The sequence below is a fragment of the Chelon labrosus genome, assembly GCF_963514085.1.
Source record: "Chelon labrosus genome assembly, chromosome: 18".
Taxonomy (NCBI): Eukaryota; Metazoa; Chordata; class Actinopteri; order Mugiliformes; family Mugilidae; genus Chelon; species Chelon labrosus.
The window spans coordinates 2,102,179-2,125,871 of NC_140351.1; the positions used below are offsets into that span (position 1 = coordinate 2,102,179).

A 23,693-nucleotide genomic window follows, 5' to 3' on the forward strand; every position below is an offset into this window, starting at 1 on the left:
CTCTGAGCAGTGAATGGTGGACGCGTCTCCTGTCTCTCCTGGACTGGAATTAAATCAGGTCTCAACAAATGAAAGAGCTGTCACGCCTCGTCACTCTGGCCTATTTCTCAGGTGTGTTTCAAGACGTGCTGCACAACAGCTCCAGCTGACACGTATGTAAACAGTGGACAGTAGAGTGGATGATGGATTAGCATTTAGCATGGAGCTAACACTGTCCATAAATGTAGTTCCTGGAACGAATCCTTCCTCTTTTCTCTGTAATGTCTGATCCAACCTTCTAAATGATCAAGGACAGCACAGCAGCTGAGATTCAACTCTGGACAGAGATCTGTACAAGTCAACAAATAAATGAAGCTAGTTTTATGCTCAGGGGTAACGGGCTAAAACAGCTGTTGACGTGGACTCCCAGGTCACAGTGGGATTCTTCAGCATTCAGACGGAGAAAGCAGCACAGGACCAGAACCAGAACAGAACCAGACTCAGTCAAAAGAGACTGGTTAGCATCCAGCTGAGCAGCCTAGCGCTGCCTACCTGCACAGCTGACAACAGGTGAACGTCACGTTGGTAGTAAAGTGGCATCAGGTGCGTTTGTATCAGAGCTGTTTTCCAGATAGCAGCACAGTGTGGGACCCATGTCTGTGTTATCAGTTCATCAGTCATTGTGTCATGGAGCTAAACCTCCCTGTCTCCATGTCACATTTAATGTCAGTCTTATTCTTCAGAAGTCAGCACCTGGAACAGATCATGTCTGCTCTGTGATACTGTTCCTTTCACTCCAGTTAAAGCTTTGACTGTTTGTTCCATCATCACTCCATGAGTCTGAACTAAGTCACACTAACACGCTGCTATTAGACTCAAACAATCCACTTGATCTGAAAGATTCATTTACTAATCAGTCTTTTCTAGCTACACTTTCTAACTGATTTCTACAACCAGAGTAAAACACTGTTCTCTAATGCTGTCCTGGATTTACCTGCACAGTCTGATCCACACCCAGAGAGGAGCAGCTCACCTGAGCAGGTGATCAAGTTTCATGAGAACAGGGAGGGAACTCTGAGGTGGACAAAACAAACACACAGACAGAAATGTGTGTGTGGAGTTTTCTTGGAGTGTGTCTCTTTAAAGACTTGTTGGTCCTGATTCATCTCAGACTGACTCCATTAGAGGAGGACGAGAAGACAGGACCAGCCAAAATGAAAACTCCAACTGGTCATCACAGAGATAGCTGTACAAGAACTAACACACACACACACACACACACGTCACTTCCGGTAATCGGAGCAGAAACGAAACTAAAGTTTGTTCAGACTCCATTTTGATTCAGAGTAGAAGGAGGAAAACTGAAGGTTGAAGCGACGTAAGTGTTAATATTCTTCTTCTTCTTCTTCTTCTTCTTCATGTGGACTGTAGAGGGAAGAAGATTCAGAATTTAACAGTTTGATTCAACCATTGAAACAAACTAGTGATTAATCAGTTGTAGTTCTGCTGCTTTTATTAAACTGCGTAGTTTGTGTTTTACTTCCTGTTCTCAGTCAGACTGACTCTGATATTATATTATATTATATATGACCTTTAATGTTTGTTTCGGTACTGAAAACGTGTTTGTGTTCTTCCGTGTTTTTCCTTCCACTGCTTTTATTTTGTATTTCCTGTTTATTTAGTTTATTTTGAAAGGAACGTATCCGGATGTGATAACCGTTAATGACAGTAACGGAAGATGGAACAGAAACGATAATTCTCTGTGTTTGTGTTAAAATAAATTATTGTGTTAGAGGTGAATGACTTTAATGATTTCTCCTGTTTCTAAGTGTTTTGAGTTCATCTTTTAAATAAGTTAGCTAACTGCGTTGTTAGCAGACAAATGTAGCATTAGCATCAACTGTCACTTTGAAGACTGCAGAGGGACCGTTGATGCTAATGCTAATGCTAACGGTTTTCTTTAGTTTGTTGGACTTTGCTGTTGCTTTGTTAAAGTTTCACTGAACTGAATGATTAATAAACATTATAGAATCATTTTACTCTTCCTTCAGTTTGAAGCTAAATTATTTTTCTGCTAAGCTAACGGCTACTGACGCAGCTTTTTAACTTCTGTTCTAAAAGTCTGGAAGTTCATTTTTACTTTTTAAAGCTTAAACACAACGTGTGCTTGTGGTTTTCTGTCCATATTCTAAAATAAACAAGTATTTATTGTAACTTGACAGGTAAATCTTTAATAAAAACTACAGTTCCCATCAGTCTCTGATCAACCTGGAGGACTGTAACTGAAGTTGATGTAAACTCACTGAGTGTTTCTGGTTTACCTCTCAGACTGACTGAAGTCCAGAAGATGGAGGAAGAGGAGGACAGAGTCAGCTGTCTGTCTATGAAGAGTGACTGGTCCAGAGATCAACCTCCAGACTTCAGTGAAGAACCTGGACCCTCAGACACAAAGTAAGAGAACTACTACTAACTTGTTCATGACTCATTTTAATCACTTCTGTCAGTTCCAGTTTATTTTCTGTCTCTGATGGTTGATTCATTTTTACTAAAATACTCTGAAAAGGTTTTTGTGACTCCAACATAAATAATGAGTCCTGTCTTCCTCTCAGCTTCTCTGACAGCTGTCAGTCACCTAGAAAAGCTGTAATCTAATCTCAGAGGACTGTTACAAACATGAAACCATCTCATTATCTGCAGCAGCTGTAGTTTGTGTGTTTACTGCTACTGAAATGACTTTATCTCAGAGTTTATCAGTGATTGATGAGAATAAAACACATTTGTTTCTGCAGAGGTCAGTACCACAGACAGAGACCAGAGTCTACAGTATCCAGCTGTCTGTCTATGAGGAGTGACTGGTCCAAAGATCATCCTCCAGCCTTCAGAGAAGAACCTGGACCCTCAGACACAAAGTAAGAGACTGTTTCTACTGTAAACTGACCCGATGGAAGATGATGATTTTAGGATGAAGCAGAAATGTTCTGCTGAAAGATTTCTAGTCATGATGCAGATGTTTTAGTGCAGGTAGGTAAGATCCTAGTCTGGGTTTTAGAACCAGGAAGTACTGATGGTATTTGTGTAGTAAAACACCTGAGAACCTCCATTTCAGAATGTCCACTCATCAATATTCAGATATATTTGTCCTAATGTTGAAGTGTGTAAAGATTTTCAGCTGGGCTACTAGTGGATGGATTGAACTGCAGTTTTCTCCTCCTCCCATAGTCAGTGTGTAGCAACTAGCCAGTATAGTTAGAATGTGATCTTTATCTGATCAATACTCCCTATCAGTCCAGTTCACTATCAGTAACACTTCTTAGACTCTTCTAAGCTCAGTTCAGACTGAACTAACTCAAGATAAAACAGTGAAGGACATAATCAGCTCTCTTTGATGGAAGGCTTTTACTGTGAAGTCTCTGCAGGAAGTGTTGAGTTTGTATTAACAGCAAACGGCAGGTAGATGACTCAGTGTTTAATAAGACAGCCAGATAGGAAAAGCAGTTAATTGGTGTTGATGAAAGCAGGAGAGTTGAAATCAAAGGAAGTCAGTTCAAACTTTTCCTGTTCTCTGTGAGCGTCTGAGCTTCTGGACAGTGATGTCAAATGTTGACAATCTGCAAATGGTTTTAGTGATGAAGAAATGTGTTGACAGAGAGAGGAAGAGGAGTCATGTTTCTGTGGAGGAGCAGCTGTCCTGCTGTGCTTTGTGTCAGGACGTCCTGAAGGATCCAGTCTCTAGCAGCTGTGGACACTGGTTCTGCAGACAGTGCATCACCTCATACTGGGACCAGTCTGCTTCATCAGGACACTCCTCCTGTCCCCAGTGTGGACAAAGATCCAGAACAAGTAAGACTGTACATCTGTCTGCTGATGGACTCTTGATAAAATCATTTCTTAGTTTCTACAGTTTTATTTATTCTCTTTTCTTTCCCTGCACTTCACATACCAGCCTTATTTTACTCATAACTGAGCTTTGTTAATTACTGCTGATATAAATGAATCTGTTCCTGTTGTGACCAGCCACTAAGAGGCTTTTATTGTGAAACAGCCAGAGGAAATGTTTGTCACCTGATTAGCAGTATTTAGTTGTTAGTGCCGTTAAAAGCAAGAGATGAACATATTGCTCATCATTTTATTAGTGGATCAGTCTTAAATATTACAGAGAGGAATGAACAACCCCAGTGAGCTGTTAGATGAAGAGCTGCAGACGAGCTGCCTCTGCTGTCAATCAAACACTGACACGCCCCCTCAGAGGCTGATAGAACAAAGAGCATTTCTAATGTTTCCTCTAAAAATGAGTTATTATGAGAAGAAAAAACTCTTTATAAAACATTTAAAGTCAGTTTTCTGTTCTTTGTGGCTTCAAACAGGGATGACTGTTTTCTTTCTGTCTCACGTTTGTTCTTCTTTCCAGCAGATGTTGGTCTGCAGGAGGTTTTAGATGAACATAAGATCAGTCTGAGGAGGAGATGTGAACGTGTGACTGAAGGAAGTGATGTAACAGGAAGTGGAACCCTCCTCAACAGGATCTACACTGAGCTCTACATCACAGAGGGACAGAGTGAAGAGGTTAATACCCAACATGAGGTGAAGCAGCTTGAGACAGCTTCCAAGATGAAGGCCCTCCATGACACTCCAATCAAGTGCCACGACATCTTTAAAGCCTTACCTGACCAACAGAGACACATCAGAGTGGTTCTGACCAACGGCGTCGCTGGTGTTGGAAAAACCTTCTCAGTGCAGAAGTTCACTCTGGACTGGGCCGAGGGTTTGGAAAACCAAGATGTCAGTGTGGTGATTGTGCTTTCGTTCAGGGAGCTGAACTTGATCAAAGATGAGCAGTACAGTCTTCTCAGACTGCTCCATGTTTTCCATCCAACATTACAGAAGGTCACAGCAGAGGAGCTGGCTGTCTGTAAACTTTTGTTCATCTTTGACGGCCTGGATGAAAGCAGACTTTCATTGGACTTCAACAACAGTGAGGTTGTGTCTGATGTCACACAGAAGGCATCAGTCAACGTGCTGCTGACAAACCTCATCAAGGGGAAACTGCTTCCCTCGGCTCTGGTCTGGATCACTTCCCGACCTGCAGCAGCCAATCAGATCCCTCCTACATGTGTTGACAGGCTAACAGAAGTACGAGGCTTCACTGACGCCCAGAAGGAGGAGTACTTCAGGAGGAGGTTCAGTGATGAAGAGCTGTCCAGCAGAATCATCTCCCACATCAAGACATCCAGGAGCCTCCACATCCTGTGTGGAGTCCCAGTCTTCTGCTGGATCACTGCTACAGTTCTGGAGCACATGTTGACTACAGAGCAGAGAGGAGAGCTGCCCAAGACCCTGACTGACATGTACTCACACTTTGTGATGGTTCAGACAAAGAGGAAGAAGAACAAGTACCATGAGGGACATGAGACGAGTCCACAGGAGCTGATGGAGGCTGACAGGGAAGTTCTTCTGAAGCTGGGTAGGCTGGCGTTTGAACATCTGGAGAAAGGAACCATCATGTTCTACCAAGAAGACCTGGAGCTCTGTGGTCTTGATGTGACAGAGGCCTCAGTGTACTCAGGAGTTTGTACAGAGATCTTCAAAAGAGAGAGTGTGATCTTCCAGAAATCAGTCTACTGCTTTGTTCATCTGAGCATTCAGGAGTTTCTGGCTGCAGTCTACATGTTCCACTGTTACACCAACAAGAAGACAGAGGTGCTGAAGGACTTCCTGGTGAAAGACCACCAGGTCTCCACTGAGTCTCTGGATGACTTCCTGTATGGAGCCATGAAGAAATCCCTGCTCAGTAAAAATGGTCACCTGGACCTGTTTGTTCGCGTCCTTCATGGCCTCTCTCTGGAGTCCAACCAGAGACTCTTAGGAGGTCTGCTGGGTCAGACAGAGAACAGTCCAGAAATCATCCAGAGAGCCATCAACAAGCTGAAGGAGATGAACACTTATAAAACTTCTCCTGACAGAAGCATCAACATCTTCCACTGTCTGATGGAGATGAACGACCTCTCAGTTCATCAGGAGATCCAAGAGTTCCTGAAGTCAGAGAACAGATCAGAGAAGAAACTCTCTGAGATCCACTGCTCAGCTCTGGCCTACATGCTGCAGATGTCAGAGGAGGTTCTGGATGAGTTGGACCTGAAGAAGTACAACACATCAGATGAGGGACGACGGAGACTGATCCCAGCTGTGATCAACTGCAGAAAGGCTCAGTGAGTCCTGATCAGTAACAGAATCAATCAGATGTTCATCAGATGATCACCACACTCTGTTTCATACTCATTCAGTCTGGATCTAGAATGTAAATGATCTGATTTTATAACAGATTTATATGTTTTCTAATCACAGATTTACTGGATGTGGACTCTCAGAGACTCACTGTGAAGTTGTGGCCTCAGCTCTGAAGTCCAACCCTTCCTATCTGACAGAGCTGGACATGAGTGATAATGACCTGAAGGATTCACTAGTGAAGCATCTGTCTGCTGGACTGGAGAGTCCAAACTGTAGACTGGAGACTCTGAGGTCAGTTCACTGACTGGAGCTGTTGTAGGTTTTCTTTATTTATTCAATTCAAATCATTGACTGATGTGTCAAATGGATTCTTTATTCAGATTGAGGAACTGCAGTTTGTCAGAGATCAGCTGTGATTCTCTGGTCTCAGCTCTGAAGTCCAACCCCTCCCATCTGAAACATCTGGACATGAGTTACAACAACCTGAAGGATTCAGGAGTGAAGCAGCTGTGTGGTTTTCTGGAGAGTCCAGACTGTAGACTGGAGAAACTAGAGTAAGTTCACTGTCTGTTACTGTTGTAGATCTGATATGTTTAATCACCAACTGAATCTAATTCATGTTCATCCAGAACTTTCCTCCATAAATCTGTAAATGTCCTTTAGTTCAAGACGAGTGTTTGTATCAGAAACTGTAGAAAATGTCCACTGTTAGTTGTTAAAGTCAATGAAGCTTAAAGGCTGTTAGGACACAGTAGTGCAGGGGAGCTGCCTCTAGGGGGGGCACCAGATGAAACATGTAATGGTGTAGAACAGACCTGGACATTACACGACCCGTGGACCGTATACGGCCCTTTGGCTGACTTTGACCGGCCCGTGTAAAGCTGTTTTTTTCTCATTTGTTCTCGACAGATCATCCAGACAGAACATTTTTTTCGTGGTGTCCTAAGTTAGCATGCTAATGCTAATACCGTGTTAAATATGCTGCTGTTATTTGGCTAACGTCACTTTCAGTGTGTCTGTATGTTAGCACAGCTGGGGTAGGCTCCAGCAGACCCCGCGACCCTTAACAGGAATAAGCGGGTACAGAAGATGAATGAATGAATGAATAAAATAACTTCTACTATTTATCCATTGGTCTGTGATATAAATACATTTTCTGTATGATTCCAGTCATTTCAATAATTTTTATTGTCAGAATCTCTGGAGGCAGCAGGAAGCCGAGCCTCGGATTGCGCAATCTGCCTGTGGCTAACTGTCTGTATGGCATCAATATATTGGTTGTGTCCATTTTTATCATGTGTCCTAATCTTTCATAGTCTAGTTAATGTATTTCATGTATGAGTGGAACATATTTAGTCTTGTTGATCTGACATTAAACCGCACTGAAAAACAAGGAGATGAGGCAGCCAGTACTTCTGCCTCATGGAAGAGGGCGCTAGTGAGCCACTGCTTCATGCTGTTGCTCTTCTTCTACTCTGAGTCAACTCTACTGTCCAGGTCCATTTATTGGGATCTATTCTTTGTGTGAAAGATAAAAATAGAAGATTGTAAATCTAAACCTTCAGTCAAAACAGGAAGTGGTAAATGATGGAAGATATTTTGTTAAACAGTCTGAATTAAAAATGGATCAGATCATCAGAAGATTTAACAACTCAATATTATAATTTGATTAAGGTGATGATTTAGTTTCAATTCTAATCCATATTTCCATTAGTCTTTATTTTTTCTCACTGGCTACTCTCATGTTGAATGAATGAACTGTGGAGTTGTGACGGCCAACGCTCTCTCTGTCTCATTCTGTCTCTTAACTGCTATAGATTGACATTGGTCCTTTGTCCAGATATGAACCTTATACCTGTGTAAAGAATCCTCATTAAGATATGAAACGTAACCAGTTAGTGTGAAAGCAGCCAACTGATGGAGAATTGAAGCTGTTTCACTGGGTTCATGATTGTAAATGTAGAGGCAGGGATGTGTTTGTCACTTGTCACCAGGGCTCCACAGTGCGAGCACCTCGTCGCAAATGCTGGTAAAAAATAGTTCAGTGCGAATTGTGAAATGCCGTCGTTTAGGGGGGAAAGGTGATGACAGTTCTAAGGGCCACACACAGCCCCCAGTAGCCTCTACGACTACATTATTATGCATAGGCTTAACTAATCTATATTCATAGTAATGAATCTGAACTAAAATAAAGCCACAAAGTCACGCCATATTTTAATTTTAATAATTTCAATAACCCTCTTGGCCCGTTCTTAAAAAAATGGTTTGGTCCACACCGCGGGTTCGAATTGAGCGCGAGCGAACTCCAGCAGGGAGTGAGGAAGATGAAGATGATGGAACAAAAAACACAGATCTGGAGACTAGAAAAGACTAGAGAGGGAGGCCAGGGCTAGGAGCAACAGAGCAGGGGCCCAGGACATCAACATTTTATAAGAATGGTGAGAATAAAACTACAGAGGCCGCCTCTTGTTCATTCATTCATTCATTCATTGTCTGTAACGCGTAACTGACGGGGCCAGGGGCTGTAGCTTACGTTAGCTGTCAATCATCGGGTGAGAGGCGGGAAGTGGCCAGTTCATTGTAGAGCAGCGATTCCTAGTGTAGATAACTGAACGTTACTAATGTGGAGGCTATCTACAGCGGACTGTGTGTTTCACACATATTACTGTCGGACAGTGCTCCAGTCAGCACCAAGCACCCGCTCACTTACCAGGCTACACTGAACTGTATTATGACGCATTCAAGTTCTACTCAGTAATTATGAGCATTAGGCGAAGGTCAATAACGTTATCATGATGTGTTCAAGTGTGGTCTTGTTAAAATGTGTTCGCTATTGGTGGGACATTTGAAAATACAAAGAAGTTAAATGTTCCAACAAGGTTTGTTGTTGTTTTCACAGCGATATAAAATAAAATAAACCATAATGGCTGACAATAACAAAAAGACAATTTAGATAATAATACTCTAACTCATTGTTGAGTGATTATTCACCAGGCATCACCAGAAAAACAAAGAAAAACATCATAATACACAGTTGTAAAAAAAAAATTTGATATTATTTCAGGGCCCCCAGAATTCCTAGCAGCGGCCCTGGGCAGGGGGCTCATTGAGTCGATCGCGATCGACCGGTAGATCTCGAAGGTAGTGCGGGTAGATCACGTGCCATTGAATTTTTAGTCTAAAACATTCATCCGTTGCACCTCCAAAACAAACAGCAAGACAAACGTTCATCTTTATTTATTTTACTTTATATTTGCAACATACCTGCAGTTCAGCGGCATAAATCCACAGCCACGCACAACTTCAACAACAATCAACAATCAAGACTACCGTCTTTCTGAAAGAGACAGCGCTGTTGTTCTAAAGGTGCAGTGCACCAATTGTTCTTATAAAAATAAAAGCAAAGATGGATAGAGCTTTTAACACTGTAGCAACAATTAATATGACAATTAATGTGAAAGTACAGGTTTAATGCTGACTGGCAGAAAACATTCCCGTGACTCCTTTACCAAAACTAATTAATGTAAGTACTGCAAAGCTCAGAAGCAGCTGGAAAGTCTGTTTATGTCACAGGCAACGAGAACTTCAGACAAGATAACTTAGTGAAACACAGTAAATCACATTATGAACCTGCCTGTTGTATGAATGTTCTATGTTATAACACAGGCCAGATAAGCTTCAGTCTGTGCAGTACTTGTAAAACTTAAAAAGCTATGAATTGAATTGTTTTGCTTATAAATGCCTCCTCGTTGACCTCATATCACTTTATTAAAGACAAACACATTATTTGGTAACTTTTCATCGTGCCCCTAAAATGATTTGTGTGCTACTAGATTTTTCAACTTAGGAGCACACGTGCTACTTGGGACAATGCTAAGCTCAAGCCCTGCTGGTCACCAGGGGCAGTGGGTGTGACTGGGGTTGAATGATTGGCTAATAAATATCACCTGCACCTACCTGTCAATCTGTTCTGTCTGATACAGAGAGAGGGTGAGGTAGGGGAGGGGTTTTACTGTTGACCTCTTAAGCTATTGTTTATCATAGTTTAGTCCTGCAAGTCCATCTGCATAATAATATAACAAGAAGTATGTGTTATCAGAAGGATCAAAATAAAGCCCTTAAATAGCAGTAATGGTTTCATGTTTCCTCTTTGGACTCAGCGTGTCAGACAGAGCTCCACTTTCTCCTCTCAGTGACTAACTTAGTCCTGATAGTCACACTACAGTAAATCTGAGCCACCAACCTCAGCGTACGTTACTGGTGCACACCAAGCTGAGCCACCTGCTCTGCTCTTTAACATCCTCACATGGATCCTCTTGTTTTATCTCTTCCTGAGCCTATGCTCTTTGTTATTGATGTTGTGGCTCGTGTGGAACTTTATTACAGTTTCATTCAAATGACTGGCGTTGTCATTTTATCTCCATAAGCGCTGTGCTATGATGACGGGTTGTGTTAGCTCCACGCTCATTTAAAGTTGCTGCAATTTTAGTTGAAGGCGTCTGAAAATATTCTAACATTTCCTCCAACTGATCTGCTTTCTGCCTCTGATCCTGAGCCTGTCATCATCCTCTTTGCTCTTTAAAGTGGAAGCTTGTGCTAAATTTGTTCCATTCTATTGAAAATGTTAGTGTTTGACTTTAATTCAAATGTGAGAGCTCATTGTTGTGATGCTGATTATTTTGTTCTATGTGTGTTCTGGTCATTTGAGCAGATTAAACATGCTGCCTTTAATATGGCTATAAAAAAGATGGTTGTGTTTTTAAAGGTGTGGGGGATTGGGGGGGTGTCAACCTGGTTGGGACATAGAAGGGGGGGCACAGCCAAAAAAGTTTGGGAAACGCTGCAGTAATGTTGAGCTGCACATTTAAAACCTGAACACATCTGATTGAATTATTCTTCATTTAATCTACATCTTTTATTCTTTATTCAGATTGAGGGACTGCAGTTTGTCAGAGATCAGCTGTGATTCTCTGGTCTCAGCTCTGAAATCCAACCCCTCCCATCTGAAACATCTGAACCTGAGTAGAAACAACCTGAAGGATTCAGGAGTGAAGCAGCTGTGTGGTTTTCTGGAGAGTCCAGACTGTAGACTGGAGAAACTAGAGTAAGTTCACTGTCTGTTACTGTTGTAGATCTGATATGTTTAATCACCAACTGAATCTAATTCATGTTCATCCAGAACTTTCCTCCATAAATCTGTAAATGTCCTTTAGTTCAAGACGAGTGTTTGTATCAGAAACTGTAGAAAATGTCCACTGTTAGTTGTTAAAGTCAATGAAGCTTAAAGGCTGTTAGGACACAGTAATGTTGAGCTGCACATTTAAAACCTGAACACATCTGATTGAATTATTCATCATTTAATCTACATCTTTTATTCTTTATTCAGATTGATGAGCTGCAGTTTGTCAGAGATCAGCTGTGATTCTCTGGTCTCAGCTCTGAAGTCCAACCCCTCCCATCTGAAACATCTGGACCTGATTTACAACAGCCTGAAGGATTCAGGAGTGAAGCAGCTGTGTGGTTTTCTGGAGAGTCCAGACTGTAGACTGGAGATACTAGAGTAAGTTCACTGTCTGTTACTGTTGTAGATCTGATATGTTTAATCACCAACTGAATCTAATTCATGTTCATCCAGAACTTTCCTCCATAAATCTGTAAATGTCCTTTAGTTCAAGACGAGTGTTTGTATCAGAAACTGTAGAAAATGTCCACTGTTAGTTGTTAAAGTCAATAAAGCTTAAAGGCTGTTAGGACACAGTAATGTTGAGCTGAAAATTTAAAACCTGAACACATCTGATTGAATTATTCATCATTTAATCTACCTCTTTTATTCTTCATTCAGATTGATTAACTGCTGGTTGTCAGAGATCAGCTGTGATTCTCTGGTCTCAGCTCTGAAGTCCAACCCCTCCCATCTGAAACATCTGGACCTCAGAGGAAACAACCTGAAGAACTCAGGAGTGAAGCATCTTCTTGATCTGGTGGAGAATCCAGACTTTAGACTGGAGACTCTAAGGTCAGACTCCATGTTTTCCTCATGTGCTGAGATGATGATGATGTAAAGTTGTGGTGACTCTAAACTGCAGACATCAGGCAGAAATTCAATTTTCAATTCAATTTTATTTATATAGGGTCAATAACGATACAAATCTTCTCAAGACGCTTTACAAAATCCCGGGGACGCACAGCAGTAAACATTCTACATAGTAATAGCACAGAAGCATGACTAGTAATAGATAGGAAATTAGAGGGCAAAAGCTCTGTGCCAGAGAAAAGAAAGTGGAGGATACGAGAGAGAAGAGAGATGAAAAAAGGAGGACATGTCCTCAGTGCATCGTCCCCCAGCAGCCTAGGCCTATAGCAGCATAACTAAGGGGTGGTTTAGTCCAGCCCTAACTATAAGCCTGATCAAAGAGGAACATCTTAGTCCTGACCTTTAAAATAGAGAGAGTGTCTGCCTCCTGAACTCAAACTGGGAGCTGGTTCCACAGGAGAGGAGCCTGATAGCTGAAAGCTCTACCTCCCATTCTACTTTTTGAAATTCTAGGAACCACAAGTAGGCCTGACCTTTCAGACCAAAGTGATCTGTTGGGATGATATGGTACAATAAGGTCTTTAAGATACGATGGAGCTAGGCCTTTAAGGGCCTTGTATGTAAAGAGGAGGATTTTAAATTCTATTCTAGATTTTAAAGGGAGCCAGTGAAGAGAAGCTAAAACTGGAGTAATATGATCTCTCTGGTTAATTCCTGTCAATGCTCTTGCTGCGGCATTTTGAATCAATTGGAGGCTTTTTAAAGAGTATTTGGAGACAGACAGTAATGAATTACAGTAATCCAGTCTGGACGACACAAATGCATGAACTAGTTTTTCAGCATCACTCTGAGACAGGATGTTCCTAATTTTGACAATATTACGCAGGTGAAAGAAGGCAGTCCTGGTCACTTGCTTTATGTGACATTTAAAGGTGACAGAGAATGAAAAAACGTTTTTACCTTGTCTTAGTTGAATAACGGTAGTCTGCCCGCATTCACGAACATACGAAAAGTGCTAGACATTCTGAACATCTCCGTTTCATAGAAATTCCTCCTTTAGAAATGTCAGCCAGAAAATGGCCCAATCTGAACAACGGATACATATTACGTAAAATGCATCTCACTGCCCCCCCACTCTCATTCAATTCCCTCCCCTTCAAAATAATTTGCATACATCTGCCCTCTCGCCTCCAACGGGAAGTACATTGCAGCAGTGCTTGCGGAGTTCAAGGCGAAATGGCGAGTCGCGTTCCGAGGTGTGCTCTTCCAGGCTGTGCAAGCGGTGTGCAAACTTTCCATTACATTCCCACCGAAAGAAATGCACGAGATGCGTGGCTGCTGTTCATTTATAATCGGATTCCAACTACATTCAACCACAGACTGCTACTTCGTTTGTGAACGGCAGTCTATGGCGAAAGATAAATTATTTTCTGGTCCCGATCGACTTGTGCCTTGGATTATACATATGTGGTTTTTCAGAATAAAAAATGATTTTACATGTCAAGAATGTCACAGTTTGTCGCAAGATAGTTAAGTAAAACGCTATGGAAAATACGTAATTAAACGAACTACAAGTCCCGCATGCTGGCGCGTACAGAACCGACCAAAACTCCCTTCGGTAAGTAGAGGGGCAGGACTTCGGCTCTCTATAGCGAAGTTTACATTCTTTTGAGTGGCAGCAAATGCAGCCAATCAGCGTCAAGTGCTTGCATTTCATAATGAGGTTGCCAGTTAAGCCCGAAGGGGCGCCAAATAGGTGCAAAACCACGCGTTTAAAATCCCCCACCCTAATATAGCTTTCTGAGAGAGGTTTTTAGGAAGCTTCTAAGGCATTACAGACCCAACCAAAATTTTGTTGTCTGCATGTCACATCACAGATCAAGGATAAATACCCCGTTCAATCATTCTATGTCACCTTTAAAGGACATATCCTCGTCAAATATAACACCAAGGTTTTTTACAGTAGTACTGGAGGCCAAGGTAATGCCATCCAAAGACACCACGTGATTAGATAATGAATCTCTGAGATGCTTAGGACCCAATACAATAACTTCTGTTTTGTCTGAGTTTAAGCGTAGGAAATTACAGGTCATCCAAGCCTTTATGTCTTTAAGGCATGCTTGGAGTTTAACCAGCTGATTAGTTTCATCTGGTTTCATGGATAAATATAGCTGGGTGTCGTCTGCATAGCAATGGAAGTTTATGCCATGTTTTCTAATAATCTTGCCTAATGGCAACATGTATAACGTGAAGAGTATTTGTAATACTTACAATAGAATATTCCTATTAAACCATGCACAATAGATATGAGGAATAAGAATAATAATTTGTTAGGCTACTATGGATAATGTATGTTGGGCTAAGGTTCGACTCATGGAGCTGTGTGAAGATCAATGAAGCACAAGACACAGTATTGATTATCGGTATCGGTATCGGTTATCGGTATTGTATTGAACATTCTTAGAACAAAAAATACTTGAAATGCATCAAGAAAAACAATGAGCAAAATTATAAAGCCAAAACAATAACACAAAAATCTCACAGTTGCAATGCAATAGTTTATGTTCAGTCCTACTAGTGGTGGTTTCAGTAAAAGTTCATTAAATGCACCTCTAAGTCTCAAATTCAAACCTTTCAATCACTTAAATCAAAAGCAGTATGAAATGGCAGTTCTTTGTTCATGAGGTTCAATAGCTTGGGTGGGTGAATGGGTGAATCCTCGAATCCTTTCAGAAGTTGTCTAGTTCTTTCAAAGGGGTAGCTCGCCATCAATCTCGAATCTCTCCATCCATAAAAGCCTAACCTGTTTTGCAAACAGGCATCATTAAAATCATTATCATCATCATCAGTCTTTCCATATGAGCTTTTCCTCAGTCTCACCAGTGTTCAGCTAAATGTCATTATCCAGAAATCCAAGGCAGCAGTAGAAATGGTTGGGTAATGGAATGGTGGAGGCCTGTTAGCATTAGCATTTGTTAGCTCTGATACTGAACAGTTTCCAACTTGTTTCAGTTGAGATGTGACTCACCAATCCAAGGAGAAGTCCTGTTTCCAAATTCCTGCTGGTTTATGATACAGATTCTGATGCAGAGTGAGTGGTGATTGGCTCAGGTGACAATGAGGAAGTCCAATGCTTTGAAGGTGTCTGATTGGCTGTTTCCTGTTCCTGTTTTCCTTCAGGTTGTGATTTGCGTTGGCCAACAATAAACTATGGCAGAGTGACTTAAGTTACCAGTGCTACATATTAGTCCTAGCACAGAACCCTTAGGAACTCCGTAACTTACTTTTGTATAAGTAGAAGAACTAGAAAATTCCCGCGGAAATGTTTGAAGTGCCGAGTGGGCTGTTGCCGGGGTTCTGTATTGAAAAAGCACACCTCAAATAGTAATTTTTAACATGTATATTTACACACATGAGCCACTAATTCTAGCATTAGCCACAAATGTTAGCAATTAGCATGTCTTTACTACCACGAGCGGCTAACACGCTAGCTACTCATGGCAGTAAAGCATTAACCACAAATGTTAGCAATTAGCATGATGCGCTAGCCACTAATTTTAGCATTGGCTTAGTGTGGTATAGCTTCACAATACCCTCAAATAGTAATTTTTAACATGTATATTTACACACATGAGCCACTAATTCTAGCCTTAGCCACAAATGTTAGCAATTAGCATGTGTTTACATGCAGTCAAGCATTAGCCGCTAATGTTAGCAATTAGCATGTCTTTACTACCACGAGCGGCTAGCACGCTAGCTACTCATGGCAGTAAAGCATTAACCACAAATGTCAGCAATTAGCATGATGCGCTAGCCACTAATTTTAGCATTGGCTTAGTGTGGTATAGCTTCACAATACCCTCAAATAGTAATTTTTAACATGTATATTTACACACATGAGCCACTAATTCTAGCATTAGCCACAAATGTTAGCAATTAGCATGTGTTTACATGCAGTCAAGCATTAGCCGCTAATGTTAGCAATTAGCATGTCTTTACTACCACGAGCGGCTAGCACGCTAGCTACTCATGGCAGTAAAGCATTAACCACAAATGTCAGCAATTAGCATGATGCGCTAGCCACTAATTTTAGCATTGGCTTAGTGTGGTATAGCTTCACAATACCCTCAAATAGTAATTTTTAACATGTATATTTACACACATGAGCCACTAATTCTAGCATTAGCCACAAATGTTAGCAATTAGCATGTGTTTACATGCAGTCAAGCATTAGCCGCTAATGTTAGCAATTAACATGTCTTTACTACCACGAGCGGCTAGCACGCTAGCTACTCATGGCAGTAAAGCATTAACCACAAATATCAGCAATTAGCATGATGCGCTAGCCACTAATTTTAGCATTGGCTTAGTGTGGTATAGCTTCACAATACCCTCAAATAGTAATTTTTAACATGTATATTTACACACATGAGCCACTAATTCTAGCATTAGCCACAAATGTTAGCAATTAGCATGTGTTTACATGCAGTCAAGCATTAGCCGCTAATGTTAGCAATTAGCATGTCTTTACTACCACGAGCGGCTAGCACGCTAGCTACTCATGGCAGTAAAGCATTAACGACAAATGTTAGCAATTAGCATGATGCGCTAGCCACTAATTTTAGCATTGGCTTAGTGTGGTATAGCTTCACAATACCCTCAAATAGTAATTTTTAACATGTATATTTACACACATGAGCCACTAATTCTAGCATTGGCCACAAATGTTAGCAATTAGCATGTCTTTACATGCAGTCAAGCATTAGCCGCTAATGTTAGCAATTAACATGTCTTTACTACCACGAGCGGCTAGCACGCTAGCTACTCATGGCAGTAAAGCATTAACCACAAATGTTAGCAATTAGCATGATGCGCTAGCCACTAATTTTAACATGTTAACATGTTTAACATTTTTTTTAACATGTATATTTACACACATGAGCCACTAATTCTAGCATGAGCTGCTAATGTTAGCAATTAGCATGATGGGGGGGTCATAATGTCAGGTTCTGGCCCCCTACAGTACTGCAGTAATGGTTTGGGGGGTTTTAATGTTTTGGCAGATCCTGTTATCTACTGAGAACTCTTTTCCCGCCACTCGTCCTCTTCTGCTGCGTGTGTGAACGTGTGTAAGCTCGCTAGGGTCTGGTTGTCATGGCTACCTGGGTCAACTGCCGCTGAAGTCTCCCTCTCACCTCTGCCTGAGTCAGAGGGAAAGTGCACCCTAGGATTTGCCCTCCGAACAAATGCTTATATCTCAAAAACTACAAGTGCTATCGAGAAAACAAACACATCGTGAGCGTCAGCCAAGGGTTTTCTACAATTTAGTGTTGTTGCCACGCGCGTACTGCCAAAATTGTGGCCGTAGTCGTTTTGGAAAGAAAGTATGCGACACGAAAAATCGTCGAGAAATCCCTCTCGATTTCCACATACACACACATGGGGAAAAATTCGAAAAGCTGTCGCTGCACTCCTCGCTCAGAGGAGCCTCCAATCCAAACCGTACGTCCCACACATATCAAACCAACACCATCTTAAAGCCAACAAATATCCCTACGTTTTTATGTATTTTTTATCTCTGTACCTCAAAAACTGTGGCCACAGGATCAGAGAGAAACTTTTTCTTTTAGAATTTGGAAGAAAATCTGAAGGGTTAGCCTGGAGGCTAACACGGATGTTAGCCGCGAGCTAACCGCGGCGGACTCAACCGCGAAGCTATCCGCAAGCTAACTGCAGACCCGCAGGAGTTAGCCGCGGCGTCCCAACACAGAAGTTAGCCGCGAGCTAACGCGGAGGCCAGTGGGGTTAGCCGCCGGCTAATTCGCCGCGTTGCTAGCGGGAGCTTATCACAGTCAGCAAACCGGCACTGAAGTTAAAATATAATGTTGAAGTTTTACAATTTAAAGGAAAGATATTTTTAAATAAAGTGAATCTGTGTCGAACTGAAAAATATTATTCCACCACATAAATTAGGAAATGTTCATGGCTTGTAACAACATTAACTAGACAATTCCCCTGCGGGAAATCGCGAGAGTGATGCAGTGGCCGCAGCAGTCTGCGATACCATGCTATATTGCTGTGATAGTACGATGCTACGATGCTATGATGATGCTACTATGCCAAGATGCTATAATGCTATGATGCTAAGATACTAAGATGCTATGATACTAAGATGCTACAAAGCTAAGATACTATGTTGCTACGATGCTAAGATGCTACAATGCAATTATACTAAGATGCTATGATGCTTTAATGATCACCTGTTCATATAGTCATAATATAATCCTGGTGAAAATATTTGCGACTTACGTTGCAAATAATTTCATGTTTGACTACAAAAAGTAATGGTCAGGTCAAGACAGGTATGAAAGTATTCGCGACTTACGTCGCGAATGTCTTTACTAAGTAGCATGTCTTTACTACCATGAGCAGCAGCTATAACAAAAAGCACAACTCAAATAGTCATTTAAGGCCTGGTTCCTTCTGACTGGATGGGTGTGAGTTTGATGTCATGCAGGGTACAACAAACCAAACAGGATGAGGAGGATGCAGTAGGCCTGGCTGAGAGAGAGAGACACTGAGAAGGGTCGTCCTTTATGCTTCGCCTTCTACAAACTGAAGGGCAGGTACAGGCAGCAGACCCCTCCCAGCTCCACCTGAAAGCCAGCATCAAATAAGGAAGAGAGTGGGAGGGATCGTCACACCCCCACCTTTAAGAGGGCTGTCCTCACTAGGATCCCCAGACAAAGAACGAGCAAATCGTAATAATTGATCGTTAATCATAATAATTTTAACAATAAAACTCATTACTCCTACCTGAGCAATAGTTTAACAGTTTACGACACAGTCTTACAGTTAGAAAAACGTCAATATTAAACTTAACACATCCAGGCTGTAACAAGGAATCAGCGATGAAGTGAAGACCTTCAAACTGTCCTGTTAGTCCAGCTCTTTGTCTCATGTTGGACGTCACTGCAGTCTGTCTGGATCAGCTGGAGGAAAACTATACGCAGACAAATAGACATGTCAAATAATGTTATGTAACATACTGAATATAACTCTTATGAGTGTTCAACAGCTCATTATTTATTTAATTAAAAATATCATATTATATTAAATTACTCCAATTATTTATATATACTGTCATTAATGTTGTTACAAGCCATAAACGTTTCCTACTTTATGTGGTGGAATAATATATTTTTCAGTTTGACACAGTTTTAGTGGCTAACCCCACTAGCCTCCGCGTTAGCTCGCGGCTAACTCCCGCGGGTCCGCGGTTAAATCCCGGTTAGCTCGCGGTTAAGTCCCGGTTAGCTCGCGGTTAAATCCCGGTTAGCTTGCGGTTAGCTCGAGGCTAGCTCGCGGTTAGCTCGAGGCTAACTCCGCGGTTTAGTCCGCGGCGGTTAGCTAGCTGCTAGCTCCGCTAGCTCGCTAACATACATGAGCTATGCTGGAAGGCTAGCCTAAGGCTAAAACATTGGGCAGCTAGTAGTTAACTTCTATTAACAGTTCAGCTATGTTGGGCACAAACACTTAACATATAAATAATTCTAGAAACTCACTTACCTAATAAAGTGATAGCACCAACAGAGGAGGGAGGGAGAGAGAGAGGGAAGGAGGGAGAGGGAGAGAGAGAGCGAGAGGGAGAGGGGGGGGGGGGGGGTCATGGAGTGTTCTGTCTCCCCATTGTAACAGTGTGAGAGTCCCTAATGTTTTGTCAGTCTGTGTCTGTAATGCTATAGTGGGAGGGGAGGTGGGGGGGTTGGAGTGGGGGGGTCATAGTGTCAGGTTCTGGCTCCCTACTATAGTCCTGTAATGGGTTTAGGGGGTCATAATGTTTTGGCAGTCTGTGTCTGTAATGCTTAAATGGAGTGGAGGGGGGGGTCATAGTGTCAGATTCTGGCTCCCTACTATAGTCCTGTAATGGGTTGAGGGGTCATAATGTTTTGGCAGTCTGTGTCTGTAATGCTATAGTGGGAGGGGGGGTGGGGGGGGGTTGGAGTGGGGGGGTCATAATGTCAGGTTCTGGCCCCCTACAGTACTGCAGTAATGGTTTGAGGGGGTTTTAATGTTTTGGCAGATCCTGTTATCCACTGAGAACTCTTTTCCCGCCACTCGGGTCTGGTTGTCATGGCTACCAGGGTCAACTGCTGCTCCTTCTCCTTCTCTCTCTCACCTCTGCCTGAGTCAGAGGGAAAGTGCAGACTAGGATTTGCCCTCCGAACAAATGCTTGTATCTCAAAAACTACAAGTGCTATCGAGAAAACAAACACATCGTGAGCGTCAGCCAAGGGTTTTCTACAATTTAGTGTTGTCGCCACGCGCGTACTGCCAAAATTGTGGCCGTAGTCGTTTTGGAAAGAAAGTATGCGACACGAAAAAATCGTCGAGAAATCCCTCTCGATTTCCACATACACACACATGGGGAAAAATTCGAAAAGCTGTCGCCGCACTCCTCTCTCAGAGGAGCCTCCAGTCCAAACCGTACGTCCCACACATATCAAACCAACACCATCTTAAAGCCAACAAAAATCCCTACGTTTTTATGTATTTTTTATCTCTGTACCTCAAAAAATGTGGCCACCACGTGAGATTGAACCTTTTTTTTTCAGAATATCACCGAAACTCTGAAGTTAGAGTGAGGCTCAGAGGGAGGGATTTTTAATTTTTTTCCCCAAATTTCACCAAACGTAAACTGCGACCCTGACCAAACCGTAAAAGGTATCGATACGCCGTTTTCAGGAAGAGAAAGCTACACTTCCCGTGCCTCGTACAAACTTCCAAGCAAGTTTCTACTACAAAGCATGGCCGAGTAATCGCTGGACAAAGCCAAGCTGTAAATTTTGGAATGTTGCCGCTTTTTTCGGGCTTCTCCATTCATTTCAATGGGAAATTGATCGCGTTTTTTTCGCGACTACGTCGCGAAAAAATCTTGTTTGGAAGAACTGTATAGAAGCACACCGAGTCCGATCGAGACGCACGTTTTGATGTATTTTGTGTCTGTGTGCGACGAACGGTATTTGAGTTGAAAGGTTTCGAAAATCGGCCGTAGGAAAAAGTTTAATAATAATAAGAAGAAAAACGTAGTGAAGAACAATAGTTTGCAGTGCTTCGCACTGCAAACTATTGACTCCCATAGCTTTGCTATGAGGGTCAATAGTTTGCATTGCGTAGCACTGCATCACTAATAATAATAACTAGACAATTCCCCTGCGGGAAATCGCGAGAGTGATGCAGTGGCCGCAGCAGTCTGCGATACCATGCTATATTGCTGTGATAGTACGATGCTACGATGCTATGATGATGCTACTATGCCAAGATGCTACTACAATGCTATGATGCTAAGATACTAAGATGCTATGATACTAAGATGCTACAAAGCTAAGATACTATGTTCCTACGATGCTAAGATGCTACAATGCAATTATACTAAGATGCTATGATGCTTTAATGATCACCTGTTCATATAGTCATAATATAATCCTGGTGAAAATATTTGCGACTTACGTTGCAAATAATTTCATGTTTGACTACAAAAAGTAATGGTCAGGTCAAGACAGGTATGAAAGTATTCGCGACTTACGTCGCGAATGTCTTTACTAAGTAGCATGTCTTTACTACCATGAGCAGCAGCTATAACAAAAAGCACAACTCAAATAGTCATTTAAGGCCTGGTTCCTTCTGACTGGATGGGTGTGAGTTTGATGTCATGCAGGGTACAACAAACCAAACAGGATGAGGAGGATGCAGTAGGCCTGGCTGAGAGAGAGAGACACTGAGAAGGGTCGTCCTTTATGCTTCGCCTTCTACAAACTGAAGGGCAGGTACAGGCAGCAGACCCCTCCCAGCTCCACCTGAAAGCCAGCATCAAATAAGGAAGAGAGTGGGAGGGATCTCACTAGGATCCCCAGACAAAGAACGAGCAAATCGTAACAATTGATCGTTAATCATAATAATTTTAACAATAACACTCATTACTCCTACCTGAGCAATAGTTTAACAGTTTACGGCACAGTCTTACAGTTAGATAAACAATAATATTAAACTTAACACATCCAGGCTGTAACAAGGAATCAGCGATGAAGTGAAGACCTTCAAATTGTCCTGCGAGTCCAGCTCTTTGTCTCATGTTGGACGTCACTGCAGTCTGTCTGGATCAGCTGGAGGAAAACTATAGGCAGACAAACAGACATGTCAAATAATGTTATGTAACATACTTAATATAACTCTTATGAGTGTTCAACAGCTCATTATTTATTTAATTAAAAACATCATATTATATTAAATTACTCCAATTATATATATACTGTCATTAATGTTGTTGCAAGCCATAAATGTTTCCTACTTTATGTGGTGGAATAATATATTTTTCAGTTTGACACAGTTTAATTTAAAAATATCTTCCCTTTAAATTGTAAAACTTCAACATTATTACTGTGATAAGCACCCGCTAGCAAGGCGGCGAATTAGCCGGCGGCTAACCCCACTAGCCTCCGCGTTAGCTCACGGCGAACTGCCGCGGCTAATTCGTGTTTAACTCCCGCGGGTCCGCGGTTAAATCCCGGTTAGCTAGCGGTTAGTTAGCGGTTAGCTCGAGGCTAACTCCGCGGTTGAGTCCGCGGCGTTAAGGTAGCGGCTAGCTAGCTCCGTTAGCTCCGCTAGCTTGCTAACATACATGAGCTATGCTGGAAGGCTAGTCGTCGGCTAAATCACTGGGCGGCTAGTCGTTAGCGTCTGTTAGCAGTTTAGCTATTCACTGACCTAATAAGATGAAGGAAACGGGTCAGGGATGTTGTGTTAGGAGTTTCAGCAAAGCAGCCAGATATAATTTGTGTTTAAAATAAAGGAAAAGGTCATAATGTCAGGTTCTGGCCCCCTACAGTACTGCAGTAATGGTTTGGGGGGTTTTAATGTTTTGGCAGATCATGTTTTCCACTGAGAGCTCTTTTCCCGCCTCTCGTCCCCAGCAGCTGCGTGTGTGAACGTGTGTAAGCTGGTTGGGGTCTGGTTGTCATGGCTACCAGGGTCAACTGCTCCTGTTCGAATGTCAGTTGGAAGACGGGGAGAGAGAGAGAAAATGCTGAAAAATCGCCTCGAACAGGAAGGACTTGTGGCCAAACCGTATTTCCAATCATTGAACCGACTTAACTTTGGGCATCTTGAGGCTTTCCTGAACGTCTACATATGCAGTTTGTGGGTAAAATGAAGAAATGTGACCTATTAAAGCGATTCAAAGAAAGGTTACGTCTGCTTTCCTCCAGAAATTTCCCTGCCTTTTTAACATGGCAGTCTATGGAGCTGTGGGTGGGTGTTGCTGGCGCATCTTTGTGTCTGACGCCAAAACTATAAGACTTACAGCTTTAGCAGACGAATTTGAGTGAGAAGACAAATTTTCCTACGTTTCTATGTATAAATTATGTCTGTCGTGTGAAATTTGTGGCCACGGGAGCAG

General features: G+C 42.0%; 1 protein-coding gene across 6 annotated transcripts in view; it reads left to right on the top strand.

The window, feature by feature from the left end:
• Window positions 1-1,286: 1,286 nt before the first annotated feature.
• Window positions 1,287-23,693, top strand: part of LOC311503143 (NLR family CARD domain-containing protein 3-like) — a 75,404-nt gene continuing 52,997 nt past the window's right edge. Inside the window, exons 1-10 of one of the 6 annotated variants that reach the window (XM_084565684.1) lie at window positions 1,287-1,357; window positions 2,308-2,430; window positions 2,769-2,888; window positions 3,626-3,819; window positions 4,388-6,185; window positions 6,322-6,495; window positions 6,585-6,758; window positions 11,135-11,308; window positions 11,591-11,764; window positions 12,047-12,220. In XM_084565684.1, coding sequence (XP_084421810.1) covers window positions 2,327-2,430; window positions 2,769-2,888; window positions 3,626-3,819; window positions 4,388-6,185; window positions 6,322-6,495; window positions 6,585-6,758; window positions 11,135-11,308; window positions 11,591-11,764; window positions 12,047-12,220 — 3,086 coding nt within the window. In that variant the 5' untranslated portion in view covers window positions 1,287-1,357; window positions 2,308-2,326. Of the gene's footprint in view, window positions 1,358-1,562; window positions 1,775-2,307; window positions 2,431-2,768; window positions 2,889-3,603; window positions 3,820-4,387; window positions 6,186-6,321; window positions 6,496-6,584; window positions 6,759-11,134; window positions 11,309-11,590; window positions 11,765-12,046; window positions 12,221-23,693 lie in introns of those variants that run through there. The other 5 variants (XM_084565686.1, XM_084565685.1, XM_084565688.1 and 2 more) reach the window with 5 other exon arrangements.